Source organism: Melopsittacus undulatus, chromosome 14 (genome assembly GCF_012275295.1).
Source record: "Melopsittacus undulatus isolate bMelUnd1 chromosome 14, bMelUnd1.mat.Z, whole genome shotgun sequence".
NCBI classification, from domain to species: Eukaryota; Metazoa; Chordata; class Aves; order Psittaciformes; family Psittaculidae; genus Melopsittacus; species Melopsittacus undulatus.
Genome location: NC_047540.1, coordinates 1,581,920 through 1,598,108, shown reverse-complemented (window position 1 = coordinate 1,598,108; position 16,189 = coordinate 1,581,920). Strand labels below are relative to the sequence as shown.

The 16,189-nt window shown below is 54.5% G+C and overlaps 1 protein-coding gene across 1 annotated transcript in view; it reads left to right on the top strand.

The window, feature by feature from the left end:
* The window catches only part of MACF1 (microtubule actin crosslinking factor 1), a 131,369-nt gene that overhangs the window by 57,182 nt on the left and 57,998 nt on the right, over window positions 1-16,189 (top strand). Inside the window, exons 36-43 of the mRNA XM_034069104.1 lie at window positions 10,552-10,701; window positions 10,779-11,012; window positions 11,589-11,816; window positions 12,463-12,969; window positions 13,332-13,508; window positions 13,831-13,954; window positions 14,243-14,451; window positions 15,453-15,770. Coding sequence (XP_033924995.1) covers window positions 10,552-10,701; window positions 10,779-11,012; window positions 11,589-11,816; window positions 12,463-12,969; window positions 13,332-13,508; window positions 13,831-13,954; window positions 14,243-14,451; window positions 15,453-15,770 — 1,947 coding nt within the window. The remainder of the gene's footprint in view (window positions 1-10,551; window positions 10,702-10,778; window positions 11,013-11,588; window positions 11,817-12,462; window positions 12,970-13,331; window positions 13,509-13,830; window positions 13,955-14,242; window positions 14,452-15,452; window positions 15,771-16,189) is intronic.

The window sequence follows — 16,189 nt, the reverse complement described above, 5'->3', positions numbered from 1 at the left end:
TTAACTAACCCTCCGGGATTTAAACAATCAAAACACACAAGGTGAAGGAGGACGACCTGTGTGGGGGGTTCTTTTTGCAAACAAAGCAGTCGCATGCTGGACGCTAACACCAAGCTTTACACTGTGTGTGACACGGCTGAACTGCTCCATAAGGCTCTGTCTTTAACTGCTCAAGGCACACCCTGCAACTCGGGTAAGTAAAAGCCTTTTACCCCCTTCCCTCCCATCTTCTCTCTTTTCTTTCTCTCTCCTCTTCTCTGTCTTTCCATGGCTTGTTCATCTCCGAACGTGCATGTCACAGTCTGGTGATGGTGGTGGAGAGCTTAGGGTTTCTCTGGCAGGTTCACTGTGTCCCCACAGATCAAAGCACCCCCAGCCACTGGTGTGTTAGACCCACCGATGAAACAGAGATACCAGAGGGTGTTTGGGATGCAAAAGGAATTCATCCCACAGTCCTGATTACTTCCTCCCGATCCTCACAAAAAGAGTGGGTCGCCTTATACCCAACCAATGGCACTGGGAGAAACCCAAATGTCCAAAGAGCTGCTGCTCTTTATCATTTCAATATTGCCCTACCTGTGGGGATACTGGAAAGAAGGGAAAAGCCCCTCCAGAAACACCAAAGTCAATGGTCTGTTCCCATCTGGGACCTCCAACGTATCACAGTCCTCCCCTAGCCCTGGCTGTGTGGAGGTGCAGGGCCGGTGGTCATGCTGGTGAGCTGCCCTGCATGCAGCGCTCCTGCCCTGATGCATGGCCAGTCTGTGAGGCTGTGGAGCTGCTCGATGGCACAGGGGCTGTGGGGTTCCCCGGCCATCCTGGCACTTGGGATCTGCTTGGGAAGTGCAGGATTGAAAGCACAGCAGGAGCCGATGGTGGGAGAGATTCCTACATGCCCTGGAGTGGGCATCTTTGGGGGGTTTTCTCCTCCATGAGTACACAGTGGGATTCGTGCTGTCTTTGCTTGTTAAAGTGGAGGTGTTGAGCAGTTTTGGTGTGCTTGTTGGTCTCCTTCTCTCTGTTTCTCCATGGAGCATTAGGAGCATCTCTGGGGTTTGCTGCTTGCTGCTTTGCTGCGTTCCTGTTGGTGGATGTTGGAAGCATCTCAGTGCTGCCCTGGGTGATGGACTAGATAAGCATTAAAACTTGCTGGCAATGTGCAAGCTGGCAAATGCACCCATTTGTGTGCTGTGGTGCCTTTGGAGGTGCATTTCAAACCCTTTGGGACTTGCTTTCTAGCCTGTTTAGGTGGTTTTGGGTTCTGTTTTTTGAAGCTGAGACTTCCCTCGTGCAATCTAAATGCTTGAAATGCTCCATTTTGATTGAATTCTTTTCCTTCTCTTTCTGTTCTAGGGCAGCGAAGCAGTGGCAGGAGTGATTGATCTTGGCACCGTAGAAATATTCCCTGTCTTTGGTGCCATGCAGAGAGGTCTTATAGATCAGGACACTGGCCTTGTCCTCTTGGAGGCCCAGGTTATCACATCTGACTTAGTTGTTCCAGAGACCAATGAGAAACTCTCCTTGGAGGAAGGTCTGGCAAGAAACCTCATCGATCCCAGGACATTCCAGGTGCTGCAGGAACTGAAGGATGCTCTCCGCCGGGTGGAAGAAGTCAGATGTGAAGGGAGGCAGCTCCTGCCTGTTGTTGCTGCGATAGAAGAGGGGAGGATCAGTGAGAGCATTGGGCTAAAGATTCTTGAAGCTGAGCTCATCACTGGGGGCTTTAAAGCCCATCAGGGCAGAATCAGCATGGAGGCAACAGTGCAAGAAGGGCTCCTTCCCCCTGAGCTTTACTCCAGGCTCGTGTCTCACCTGGAGTGTGCCAAGGATTTGATTGACCCCAACACTGCTGAGAAAGTCAGTCTGCTTGAGCTCATGCACCGATGCATCACCCACCAAGAGACGGGGCTGAGGCTGCTCCCAGTCAAGCAGCTGGCGGGTGGGATGCTCAGCTTGAGCTCAGGCAGGAAAGTCAGCATCTTCCGTGCGGTCCAGGAGGGGCTGATAGACAGGCAGGTCACGGTCAGGTTGCTGGAAGCCCACCTCTTTGCTGGAGGCATTGTGGACCCCAGGACGGGGCACAGACTGACTGTGGATGAGGCTGTGAGGCATGGTTTAATTGACCAGGATTTGGCATGTACACTTCTTCTCCGGCAGCTTCAGACGGGTGGCATCGTCGATACCATCACGGGAGAGAGACTGACCATTGATGAAGCTGTAAGGAGAGAGTTGGTAGCACCAAGAGTTGCATTGGTGGTCCTGGAATCCCTGTGGTCCTTCATGGGGCTTCTGTGGCCAGAGACGGGGGAGATCATCCCGGTTGCGGATGCTTTGGAGCAAGGAATCCTGTCCACAGAGTTGGTTTACAAGATTCTCAGCAAGAGGCAGCATATTAAGGGTGTATTTATACCAGAAACCACTGAGGTGTTGTCCTGGAAGAAAGCTGTTGAGCATGGCATCTTGGAGAGGGATGTGGTGAGCAGGCTGGAGTCAGCAGTCATGCCTGATGTCATGGCCAGCGTGCAGCTTGCTGGCTCCCCAAGAAGCAGGCATGGCCAGAGCTCTGCTGCAAGGAGTCCCACAGATCACAAAGAGCAAAGTGAATCCCTGCTGAGGACTGACGAGGACCAGCTGATGTTCCACTTGATGACCCACAGCTACATCAACATCCATGATGGCCAGAAGCTGCTCCTAGTGGATGGAGAGTTGAACAATCTCACTAAAGCCCTCATCCAAACCCAAGAAAACGGATCCTGTGCATACGTGTTGGAAGACAGTGAAGGCTTTGAGGAGACAAAGGCAAATGCAGCTCTTGAAAGTGAGCCTTGTGATGGTTTGGCTTTGCAGCAGCTCGAGTTTCAACTTGCTCCTTCAAAAGAGCAAAGTGGTGAGGTCCTACCATCCACAACTGCTTTGGAGAATGGGGAGGTGGCGATGGGACCTGAAAGCCTCCTGATGGAGGATGCAGAAGATGTCCTGCTTGTGGAGGAGCATGAGCAAGAGCATGAGCAGGTTTATACCAAACAGGCTACTGTCAAGAGTGAAACTGATGCTGAGTTTGGAAGAGAGGAAGTAGATTCTGCAAGCAAGGATGAACACCATGGAGAATTACCAATGCCAGGACATCCTGGTGAGCTCGGGAGTGGATTCAGGGAAACAGAAGAAATGATGATTGAGATGGAAGAAGAGTTGAAGTCTACTGCAGTAGATGGAGTGGAAGGTATTGAAGATCAGAAGAAGGCAGCAGTTGTTGTGAAAAGTGAGATCTGTATATCGATAGGTGTTCCAGAACATAGGGATAGACTGGAAATCATGGCAGAGAGGTCTCCGGGTAAGGAGGAACCTGAACCAGAGGCTGAAGATGTTGGAGAGATTTATATGTTACACGAGGAAGTGATTGAGAATGGTGTGTTGGGAGGAGAGGAGACTGTGCTCCCTGAAACTGGAGAGGTGGAGCAAACAGAGAGGCGAGGCAAAGACATGGAAAGCACATTGGAAGTGGAAGAAGAAGAGGGGAAAGAAGCATTGGGTGATGAGAGCGTTGATGAAACATCCCTGCCAGCCCCTGCAGAGCAGGAAGCAGAGGACACTTTGGAAATGCTCTTAACACAGCTCCAAAGTGGTGGCATAGTCCATGAGCAGACAGGCAAGACTCTCCTTCTGAATGAAGCCGTCTCCTGTGGGGTGGTGCCCAGCCACACGGCTGTGAAACTCATGGAGAAGATGAAGATGTTCAGTGGCTTCTTTGACCCTCAGACCTGTGAATCATTGACCACTGAGGATGTCATTGAAGAAGGTCTGATGGATGAGAGGCTTCTCCAGAAGGTGCTTGCATCTGACAAAGCAATAAGTGGTGTTCTTGACCCGGGCAATAACTTTGTCTACTCTGTCAAGGATGCTGCTGCCGTTGGCCTTTTGGACAAGGAAACAGCAATGAGGATCTTGGAAGGACAAGTGGTTACTGGAGGGATTGTTGACTTGAAACGTGGCAAGAAAGTATCAGTCACTTTGGCTTCAAATCTGGGCCTCATAGAGCCAACAAGCCAGAAAGAGCTGGTCAAGCTGGAGAAGGCTTCCAAAGGGAAAGGTACCGATGAGGTGACCAGGCAGAAGCTCATCAGCTTACAGGCTGAGACCAGTGGGATTGTGGATCCTAAAACCAAGCAGCCTCTGACTGTTGCACAGTCTGTTGAAAAAGGGCTCCTGAGAAAGGAAAAAGCTTTTCAGCTCTTGACCAAGCAGATTGCTGAGGGAGGAATCATCCATCACGTGTCTGGAATGAGGCTGTCGGTACATGATGCCATGAAACACGGTTTGATTGATGAAGAGCTGTGTGAGGAGCTTGGGAAAGCTGAACGCGTGTGTCTGCAGGACTATGTTCACCCAGACACAAAGGAGAAGTTGTCTTTGCCCCAGGCAGTATCCTTAGGGCTTGTTAGTCCAGACTTCCAGAGGAAAGTGCAAGAAATCCAAGCTGGGAGTGGAAGCATCTTTGACCCTGCTTCTGGCCATAGGCTGGCACTGTGTCAGGCAGTGCAGGAGGGTTTGGTGCCCCAGCCGGTTGCGGAGAAGGCTCTGTCATCCCCGGAGATGAAAGCAGGGATCGTGGATCCCGAGACCTGCATGGTCGTTCCCTACTCGGAGTTCCTCAAGAAGTGTCAAATCGACATTGAATCTGGGCAGAGGTACCTGCAGGTCCATCCCTTCCGAGCCATCCGGGATGAGGTGACAGGGCAGAGGCTGACATGTGCTGCAGCACTGCGGCTGGGCAAGCTGGACCCAGTGCCTGTGCTGCGGGTGCTGCAGGCACAGGCAGATGGTGGTGGGGTTGTGGAGGGCTCTGTCAGCAAGAGGCTGTCCCTGAGGGCTGCTGTGGAGCAGGGGCTGCTGGATGAGGGCATGGCCAAGCTCATCGCCACCAACCAGATGAGGGCTGGGGGAATTGTTGATGTTAGCAGTGGGAGAAGGTTGACTTTGAAGGAAGCTGTTGAAAAAGGACTGATTAGCCAGAAAGTAGCTGCCAGTCTTCAGGATGCTCAAGGATCCGATGACAAATACAGGTCTGAGGTCTGTGGGGTAGATGAACGGCAGGAAAAGGTATCTCCGAAAGAGGAAGATGTCATCCTTGCTACCAGTGCTGCCAAGAAGTCTGATGGTGCTGAGCACAAACCTGAACCTGAACCCGTGAGCTACAGCGTGCCTGGTGGTGCAACTGCTGACACTGGGAGACCCCTGGTGACACCGACAGAAGGGGAATCAAAGCCTCCAGAAGCTTCAGAGGATGGTTTCATGCACCATCCCCAAGGACTGGTCCAGCTGACTCCAGAACACCCCTCAGGTTTAGGTGCAGCATCTCTCCCTGAAGAGACAGTGGTGGTGAGGGCTATGGAAAAGGAGATTGCAATGGAAAAGGAGATTGCAAAAAGCACCTCCCAGGTGAGAACTGCCTGGAGGAAGGAATCAAGGAGAGAAGTGGTAGCTCAAGGGACAGAGACAATGGAGGGATTGGGCTTGGAGGAAGAGCAGGATGTGGAGATGCTTCACAGTGTGGAGGAGGAGAGGAGGGGGAGAGGGTTAGTAAGTGCAGAGGGAGCTGCAGCAGGTGAAGAAGGTGCAGTGGAGGCTTTTGAGCAAGGAGGACAAGCAGGCAGCCTGGACCAGGTACCACCAGCAGCCCCGAGGGCATCTGTTACTGTGGGTCAAGGGAAGGAAGAAGTGAGTCCTGCAGAGTCTGGAGAGCCCCCTGAGGTCAGCATTGCTCCTGCAGGAGATGAGCTTGCAGGTAAAAGAGCTGCCAGACCCGCTGAAGGAGAAGCCCCAAGACTGGCTGCAGAAGGTCCAGTTGATCAGGAGAAAACAAGTGAACCGGAGCTAAAACCCACCCAGAAACAGAAGAGGAAGAAAAAGAAAGCAAAGCAGATCAGTGGTGCAGGAGACAGTGCTCAGCCAGAGAGATCTGCAGAAACACAGTCCCTTCCTTCTCTGATTGCCAAAGAAATCCCAGGGAAGAAGGAGAAGGACTTGGTCTCAAGCACAGCAGAACCAGAACGTGAAACCAGCACCAGGATTATCTCAGAGGAAGATAAAGAAGACCTCAGTGGGGCTCAGGTGTCCCCTGTCTCCCCAGGGCAAGAGGGAGCTCCAGAGGTGATGGAAAGTGGGACCAGAAATGGTTGGGATTCCTCAGCAGCATTGAGCCTGGAGGAGAGGATGACCCAGGAGGACACCAAGGTGGAAGCCACCAGTGATGTGTCCATCACAGCCCCTGCAGCAGACGAACTGCCCCAGGAATTGCTTATCAGAGAGGAACCCAGGGAGGCTGAGGAAACCTCTGCTGCAGTCCTTGAGCTTGGAGAAGACAAACAGCAAGAGCCAACACTGGAGGTCAGCACAGGCCAAGAAGGTGCCTCTGCTCCCTCAGGATCCCAAGGAGAAGCAGCCCAGGAGAGGAGCAGGCAGCCGGGTCCTGGCGACCGGAGCTTGCTCCTGCCTGTGATAGTGGAGGGGGAGCTGCTGGAAACCTCGAGGGAATCCACGAGACCAGCCCAGGTAAGTTGGTGCTTTCTGCTCCTTCAGCAGGGTTTTGATGAGCTCTTTGTGTAGGTTTGATGTTAAATGTGCCCCAGGTCCTCAGCACAGCTGGAACGTGAGGGGTGAATGTTTGAGCATCAGCTGCAATGGATTTGGCAAAGGACTCGGTGATGTCTGACTGAAAACACTCAGGGCTTAGTTGTGGCTTCTTTCTGCTGGAGCATTACTTATAAATGAGTAATAAGTAGGACTCTTTTTGGCACTTTTACTGTAACTCCAGGCATCTCTTGCCATTTATGTTGGGAAAAGAGCCATGTGGCTTGTTTTCCCTGTAGTAAATCGTGTAGATAAGGCCAGCAAGGGGCAAGTCCATCAAGTGGAATGCTATTAATGGGTTCTTTCTTTGGAAAAAAAGAAGAATCCTTTGTTTTCTTCTCTCTAAGTTCCAAGTTTTGCTTTGCTGTTTGCTTCTGCAGATCATGTTCAGCAAGAAGATGTGTCTGGAGCACGACGAGAAGCTGATATCCTACCTGTCCATGCTCCGAGATGTCGAGATGCGGATCAAGCGGGTGCAGCCGGCGGAGCAGAGTTTGGCAGCTCTGCATGAGCTGCTGCAGCAGGCAGAGGTGAGCTGGGTTTGGGTGTCCTTAGGCAGGACACAGCTCGTCCCTCCTGTCCCCAGCTTCATGCACCTCTTCCTTGCTCTTGGAAGCCAGCAGGAAGGTCAGACTCAGGTTTAACAGGGGTTTATGTGCAAGCCCCATCCCTCCCTGCCTGGTCTCACCCCCTCCTCCCTGCTTAGACAATCAGAATCCCAGACTGGCTTGGTTTGGAAGGGACCTTAAAGCTCATCCAGCTCCAACCCCTGCCACGGGCAGGGACCCCTTCCACTGGAGCAGCTGCTCCAAGCCCCTGTGTCCAACCTGGCCTTGAGCACTGCCAGGGATGGGGCAGCCACAGCTTCTCTGGGCACCCTGTGCCAGCGCCTCAGCACCCTCCCAGGGAACAGCTTCTGCCTCAGAGCTCAGCTCAGTCTCCCCTCGGGCAGGTTCAAGCCATTCCCCTTGGCCTGTCCCTGCAGGCCCTTGTCCCAAGCCCCTCTCCAGCTTTCTTGGATCCCCTTTAGGCACTGGAGCTGCTCTGAGGGATGCAGCCCAGAGGCAATAAGCTAAGCTGGACTGAAATGTATTTTACAGCCTGGAAATAGGCCAGGCAGTTACTGGCAGCTGAGCAGGGCTGGAGGACGGGGATGCATCTTTAGCAGATAGACGCAGCTTGGAGCTGGGTCTCCAGAGCCTTTCCTCAGTGCTGGCAGTGGGAAGATGAAGTCACCCTGTCTCAGACATAACGATCCTGTCTTCCCGCAGGCCCTGGGCGCTGAGCTGCAGGAGCTGAGCTTCCCAGTGAATCAGGAGCTGGACGCCGTGAGGCAGATTGTGGCCAACCCCCCTGAAGAAGTCCCTGAGCAGTTGCTGAAGGCTTTGGAGAAGGATGCCAAGAACCTGCAGAAGTCTCTGAGCTCTACAAGTGATGTTCTGGAGTCCCGGCTGCAAAACCTGCGTGGGGCAGCAGAAACAGAACAGGTAAAGCTGGCACCATCCCTGAGCATCCCAGGGCTTCTTCCTGGGAGTGCTCTGCTCCTTTACATGATACATCCCTGTTTTTAAGGCTAAAATCCTGGCACATCACGAGACTCTCCAGGGCAAGCTCCAGGAGCTGCTGAGCTGGGTCTCCAGCACCGCAGAGTCGCTGGAGGGCAGTGATTACAACCATGAGACTGATGCGAACAGCCTGAGCCGCTGCCTGCAGCAGTACAAGGTAACCATAGCAATGCCCCTAATCCTGCTGTCTGATAAAGATGCTGTCCTCTGCAGGGAGAAGAGGCTTTTAATCTTGCTTCCCTCCTGAAGCCTACCAAGGGTTTGCCCTTATCCTGTGTTGCAGGAGGAGCAACAGTATTGTATTTGCTCCAAAGTCATTTGTTTCTACAATACAGGAGCCATCTGCTTTGGCTGTTTGGGGAACATGCTCACATGTAGGTGTGTGCTAAGGGCTGAGGGATTCCCATCTGGCTATTGAGGAAAGAGCTGCTTCCTTGTGCTCTGATTGCTCCATCCATCCCACCTGCCCTGGTCTCCGTCGGCTTTACAAGGAGCTCAGACTCCCCTCCATATTAAGGGTGCCCAGAGGAGCTGTGGCTGCCCCATCCCTGGCAGTGCTCAAGGCCAGGTTGGACACAGGGGCTTGGAGCAGCTGCTCCAGTGGAAGGGGTCCCTGCCCATGGCAGGGGTTGGAGCTGGAGGAGCTTTAAGCTCCCTTCCAACCCAAACCACTCTGTGATCTACCATTCCCTTGTAGCAACAACTGTCAAGAAATGATCAGTTCAGCATCTCCTGGTTGCTGCTGGCTCCTTGGCATTGAACTCAGGGATCAAAAGCTCCAAGAGCTGCTGGTGGCACCATGGTCACCATGACTGTCCAGGCCTGTAGGGTCGTTTTGACAGGTCTCTTCTCTATCCTTCAGGAGCTGAAAGAGCCCTTGGCTGACACCAAGTCTCAGCTCGACGCCACTGCCTTCGACATCCAGTTCCTCATCTCGGAGCACGCGCAGGATCTGACCCCTCAGCAGAGCAGGCAGCTGCTGCGGCTGCTCCATGAGCTGCAGAAGGCTTTCCAGGAGCTGTCGGAGCGCGTCACGGCGCGGGTGGAGGTCCTGCAGGTCTGGCTCCAGCAAGCGGAGCAGACGGATCAGGTGAAGGTTGGGACACGGATGCTTCCTGCCTGCAGTTTGCTCCCGGCCCCAGGACCGTGCTCAGACACCTCCTGTGTGGGATTTGTGTGCATGCCACTCACAGTTTATGACTTACTGCCCATCACGAGCTTCCTCTCAAGTCTTTTCTCTTCTACCACGTAACTCCCAGGTGGAAAGTCGCTTTTCTCCCAAAGATGGAGCTTGGGTAGTGCAGCCATCGAGTTGCTATGGGCTGGGTGGAATAAACCCACCAGAAACCCCCTGTGCGGAGGGGCCACCACAGGCATCAGTCAGTTTTAATGTCTTATTTCCACTGCTCAAGTCAGGTATAGCTATCCCAGAGAAACAGAGGATGATCCATCAAGGCAGCTGCAAAAGCAACTCCTCAGGTCTCTGCTGCGTTGCTGCAGCACCCATCAGTGCATGGAGGCTCTCTTCAAGACAGGATTAATGTGGTTTTTATTAACAAGTGCTCTCTGTAACTCTTGCCTGTCCTCTCTGGAGTGTGTGTGTATATTAACCAGTTTGCTTTGCTTTTTCAGATTGAGTGTGCGCCCATCCTAACCCAAGAAGAACTCGCTTTGCAGCTGAAGAGCTCTTAAGAAGGCTCTTGCAATGTGCTTCTATTGCGTATCTTATGAGTGGGAGAAACAAGCACAGTGTTTTGCACAAGTTTGTACATCACCTTGCTGAAATGCCCAGTGAAACTCAAACCCTTTATCTCCCCTGGGGAAGGGGAGCAGGAACCTTGCAGGGTCTCTCAGGTCACATCATGCTCAATTGCTCAAACAGGCGCTTCTGTGTTGTGCTCTGGCAGCAAACCCGAGGAGCTGGATCAGCTACAGAAACACTTCCCCTCTCTCGGGCTCCCTCTCCAACCCCAGGATCAAACCCAAGCTTGGCTTGTCTGGGGCTCCACAGTGATGCTGCCTGACCTCAGGTTGTTGGTACCTCTCTTAGATGAGTTTCTGCTGCAGTTTTAATGCTTGTGAGGCTGAATGGGAAAGGCACAGAAACTCGTGGTTGAGCTCTCCTGCTGGAGTGGAGGCAGAGGTGCAGGGAGCAGCTCCTGCTCAGCAGGCACTGGGCACTGCAGCCCCATTCCTGCAGTGTGTGAGCTGGAGAAGGAGCCCCTGGAGAGCTGGGAAAGGTGGTTTCTGTGCTGCATCCTCATCTTCAGTAACCTCTCACCTTGCCTTGCAGTGATGTACCCGAGCCAGGGGCAGCACTGATGCTAACTGACCCCTCTTGCCTCTGCTCTGCCCGCAGACACTGCAGGAGCAGCAGGCAGCCCGGGCACAGAGCCTGGCCGAGCTGAGCCGCTGGCTGAGCCAGGCTGAGGACACGCTGCTGGAGCAGCAGAGAGCAGCCAGCCAAGGGAACCTGTCCACCCTGCAGCAGAGGCAGAGCCATGTGAAGGTCAGTGCTCCAAGAGCTGGGGGGCAGGAGGAGGAGAGGCTTGGGAGCGCATGGAGCTGATGGCATCGTCTGCACAGGAGCTGCAGAGGAGCATGCACACCCGAGCCGCATCCTTCGCCAGCATCCTCAAAAGCACAGAGGAGTTCTTGGAGGACAACAAAGCGAAGATGGAGCCTGGGGAGCTGGCAATGCTGCAAGAGAAGCTCCAGCACGCCAAGGAGCAGTACCGGTCCCTGCAGGAGAGGACAGAGATGGCCCACAAGGAGCTGGAGAGCGCCGTGACTGCTGCAGTGCAGCAGGAGACTGAAAAGGTGACATGGAAAGAGCTGTAGCCCTGAAGGTGGACAGTGAGGGTCCAGGTGCTGCAGTCAGCTTCATTTGGGGTCCTGGCAGTCAGCTGGTGATGCAGCATAAAGCAGTTTGTGGTTCCTTCCTGCCTGTCCCTCAAATGAGGCATCCCCCCCCCAGGTATTTCTCTCATGAAGTGCCTTGAGAGTTGCAGCCACAGATGGGCTGGTTGTGCAGGAGCTGGGAGAGGAAAGGGCTCTGCCTTAGAGCTGACCTTTAATGGGAGCTTGAGCATCAGGGTCCTCCATGTGCTGGTGATGAAGGTGATGCTCACTTCTGGAGTTGAAGCATTTCAGGACAGGGGTTCTGGGCTTCATCAGGGTTAGAAGTGCAATGCTGAGTTTATGAAAAGCTTCTTTACACCTTCTTTTCCTTCCTCCCTTCCTTCCTTCTGTCCTTCCTTCCTTCCTTCCCTCCTTCCTTCCTTCCCTCCTTCCTTCCTTCCTTCCTTCCTTCCTTCCGTCCGTCTCCTCTGTGCAGCAGGTTGCTGAACATGCATAAAATGGGACATTCTTTAGCTGGTGCCTTTGTGCTTTCAGGTGAAAGCTGCCAAAGAGCTGGAGGAGAACAGCAGGAAGATCGATTCCCTTCTGGACTGGGTGGCATCACTGGAGCAGAAGGGAGGGCTCCTGGAGTACAGACCTCACCCCATTGAGCAGGCACGAGGGGAAGGAGCAGGCACAGGCACTGGGGACGTCCCTGATGGCCACATTGTGGGAGCTGACAACGCTGCCGACAGCCTGGATGAGCAGTACGAGAGGCTGAAGGTCAGGACAACAGCTGCTTCCTCCAAAGCCCCATGCACTGACCCTGCTGATGCAGCTGGAGCAGCATTGGGTGTTAGATGCGGTTGGCCTTGAATACCCATGTTCAGGGGGATTTTCCATATGGGAAACATGGGAAGTCGCTGCTGGCTTCCTGGAGGACATGCCTTCTGCGTTGGTGGTGGGTGCTGTGGCACGGTGCCATCAGGGTGATGAGAAGGTGCTCATCATGGTCAGACCAGGGGTTCTGTGGGCAGAGCTCCTGCTCCTATCCCAGCCTTGCAGTGTTCCCCACCTCCCCAGTGCTGTGGGAGGTGAGGTGCACTGGGTGCTGCTGGGCAGGGACCCTCAATCACAGATTGGATGGAAAGGACCTTAATATCCTCCAGTTCCAACCCCCTGCCATGGGCAGGGATGCCTCACACTTGACCAGGTTGCTCCAAGCCCCATCCACCCTGGCCTTGAACACTGCCAGGGATGGAGCATTTATCACTTCACTGAGCACCCTGTGCCAGCACCTCAGCATCCCCACAGTAAAGAACTTCTCCCTTATCTCCAACCTGAACTTCCCCTGTTGCAGTTTAAACCCATCACCCCTTGTCCTATCCCTGCAGTCTCAAGCATCACCTTTGCTCACCGCATCTTTCAGGCCCAGCACCAGGAGCTGCTGTCCCAGCAGCAGGACATCATCCTGGCCACGCAGTCAGCGCAGGCATTCCTGGACAAGCACAGCCACAGCCTGGCCGGGGAGGAGCGAGCCCAGCTCCAGGCCCGGCTGGCAGAGCTCAAGCACCAGTACACGGCTTCCCTGGCACAGTCAGAAGCGCGGCTGAAGCAAGTGCAGGTCCTGCGGGATGAGCTGCGCAAGTTCCTTCGGGATCACGGCGAGTTCGAGGCATGGCTGGAGCAGGCAGAGCAGGATCTGGAGGGGATGGCCAAGGGGGACAGTGACCCCACAGGGCTGCGGCAGCTGCTCCGGCGCCAGGGCAGCTTCTCCGAGGACGTCATCTCCCACAAAGGAGACCTGCGCTTCGTTACCATGTCGGGGCAGAAGGTGCTGGATGCGGAGGGAGCTGCTGGGGATGCCGGGTCCCAGGCGCTGGTCAGGAGCAAGCTGGAGGATGCGACGCGGCGATACAGCACACTGCACAGCAGGGTATGGGAAGGGATGGGGGAGCTGTTGTACTCCTGTGTGTGTGGAACACACAGGGAACGCAAAGGGATGTTTCTCTTCAGTGTCCGGAGCCATAGGATAGTTTGGGTTGGAAGGGACCTTAAAGATCTAGTTCCACTCCCCTGCCAACTTGTAGCACTGATGTAAGTTGCAGGACAAGGACTCTCTTGTTCAGGGCTTGGGCAGGGGGAACACCTCTGCTTTGCTCTCCTGTAATTCCTTTAGCACATATGCCAAGATTGGGGTTTTTAAAGGGTTTTCTTCCTTGTGTGTTTTACAGCAGTGCCCAGCTTGCTCCCTGCTTTGTTTGCATCCCCTCCTTATGTCTCATTGCTCCTTTGCAGTGCACCAAGCTCGGTTCCCACCTCAGCACCTTGCTGGATCACTACCAGCAGTTCCAGGAGGTGGCAGAGTCCCTCAGGACATGGCTGCAGGAGAGTGAAGCTGCTGTTGGGAATCTGCTCTCGGAGACGGTTTCTTCGGATCCAGCCATCCTGCAGAAGCAGCTCGCCAATGCCAAGGTATGGGATCCATGGTGATACTGCTGGAGCCTGTGTGGGAATGTGGCTGCTGCAGCCACAGACTGCCCATGGGACATCCCAGTGGGACATGGGGGGATATTCACCCCCAGGAATGGTGTGTGAGCACTGGGACAGCCTCTGCCCCAGCTCTGCCTGCAGTGTGTGGGGCTGGACCTTCCAGTCTATGTTGTTATTTACCCTAAGGAGTGTGTGGTTGAGCAAGGTCCCTCAGCAGGGTTCTGTGGAGCCCTGAGCATCCCGAGGGTGCAGAGCTCTTATGTGTGACCCAGCACTGACTCTGCCTCATCTTGTGTCAAAACAGCAGTTGCAGGGAGACCTCGCTGAGCATCAGGTGCCAGTGGAGAAGCTGCAGAAAGCAGCTCAGTCCCTGCTGCAGGTACAAGGGGAGCCGGCTCCGGACCGCGGGCACATCCAGGAAACAACAGGTACAGAGCAAACCTACCACCTGCATTAGCAGGGATGGCTGAGGGGGTATGAAAACCAAACAGGGAGGGAGGATGGAATTTCCCACTTCTGGGAGAAGGTGAGGCAAAGGCTCCCAGCAGAGGCTTGTGTTTGCCTATGGGAAGGACTGTGATCCAGGCTGGCCATTTAGTGTTGGATCCCCGTCCTGTTGCTGAGGTTGGGGATGGGAATCCATCATCAGTGGGAGTTTGGCAGGAGCCAAAGGTGATCCTTGCTTGTGGCTGAGCTCTGTGTACCTGACTCCACAGATGCCATCGTGAGCCGCTTCCAGAGCCTCTCCCAGCGCATGGCCGAGCGCTCGGACCTGCTCCAGAAATCCATTGCCCAGTCCCAGAGTGTCCAGGAGAGCCTGGAGAGCCTCCTGCAGTCGGTGGCAGAGATTGAGAAGAGCCTGGAGAGGGAGCAGCCGGCAGCGCTCACCTCTGCATCCATCCAGGACTCACTTGCCACGAGTGCGGTAAGGCTGGGCCCTGAGCTCCTGACCTGCAGTGTGCCTGTCTGCAGGACCTGAACACTGCAGGTTCCTTGTGCTGCAGGACCTGAACCCTGCAGGTTCCCTGTACTGCAGGACCTGAACCCTGCAGGTTCCCTGTGCTGCAGGACCTGAACCCTGCAGGTTCCCTGTGCTGCAGGACCTGAACCCTGCAGGTTCCCTGTGCTGCAGGATCTGAACCCTGCAGGTTCCCTGTGCTGCAGGACCTGAACCCTGCAGGTTCCCCTGTGCTGCAGGACCTGAACCCTGCAGGTTCCCTGTGCTGCAGGACCTGAACCCTGCAGGATCCCCCATGCTGCAGGACCTGAACCCTGCAGGTTCCCTGTGCTGCAGCACCTGAACCCTGCAGGTTCCCCCATGCTGCAGCATCTGAACCCTGCAGGTGCTCCAATATTCTGAAAACACCAAAGAAAAACCCTAAAAGGGGATGTGAGCAGAATCTTTAGTGAATTTCTTTAAGCTAGGACAGACCTGTTGAAGATCTCTTCTTTACTAACAAGTAGGGCTTGGATGTCACGTAGAATCATATTATCAGTGAAGTTGGAAAAGACCTTTAAGATCATCAAGTCCAGCCATTATCCCAACACTACCAAGGCCACTACTGACCCATGTGGCTGAGGGCCTCATCTATCCAGTCTGTGAACACTTGTAGGGCCGGTGACTCCAGCCCTGCCTTGGGCAGCCTGTTCCAATGTCTGAGCACCCTTTAGGGAAGGACTTGTTCTGAATATCCAACCTCAACCTCCCCTGGTGCAGCTTGAGGCTGTTTCCTCTTGTTCTAATCACACACTGGGGAAAGGCAGAGCACGTTAAGGGAGACCAAAAAGGAAAGGAAAACGGATAGGGAACAATTCCCACCCAACCCTGTCTGTCCCAAAGCACACGCTGATGTTCCCAGGGGCAGCCCATCCTCTTCACATCAGTTTGCCCCATTAAACCTCCATCCCTTTGTGTGCCCCCCGCAGAAGCTGAAGCAGGACATTGCCCGGCAGAGGAGCTGCCTGGAAGCCACCCGGGAGATGGTGACACGGTTCATGGAGGCAGCAGACAGCCCCACAGCCTCTGCCCTGCAGGACAAGCTGGCAGAGGCCACGGAGCACTTTGGGAGGCTGTGCCAGCAGCAGCGGGACAGGGAGGATGCACTGAAGAGCCTCCTGCCCAAGGTGGAGCAGTACGAGCAGCTCTCGGAGAGGCTGCAGCAGTTCACTGAGAGCAGGGCAAGGATGTTGGCATCTGGGAACCAGCCGGACCGGGACATCGCTCACTTCTCCCAGCACATCCAGGTGGGATGCGTGGGGAGGAGCCTCCATCTGTGTCAGGGCTGATTCCCTTCCCATCTAGCAGGATCCATGGGAGGCTCTTTGCATGTCTGGGATGGCTGAGGCTGTTTCCAGCAGGGAGAGAATGGTGTTTCCCTGGAGCCAGGCTGGTTTTCAGAGGGCATCTCTAGCAAGGTTTTACCAGTTGAAGCCTCCATGGGGTTAATAGAGCAGAACACCCATGCTGGCAGTACATAGGATGTGACAAAGCCCTCAGAGATGCCGTGGGTCGTGGTGGCCGATCCTGGCTCCATGGAACTCCTGCCTTGGGCTTCCAATGAGTTCTCTGCTGTGGGGGATGGTTTGGCCACAGCCTCAGAAATGCTCTAAGCTGGCATTAAACCAGACACTTGTGGGAGGGGGGGATTGATTTGTTTTGTGTA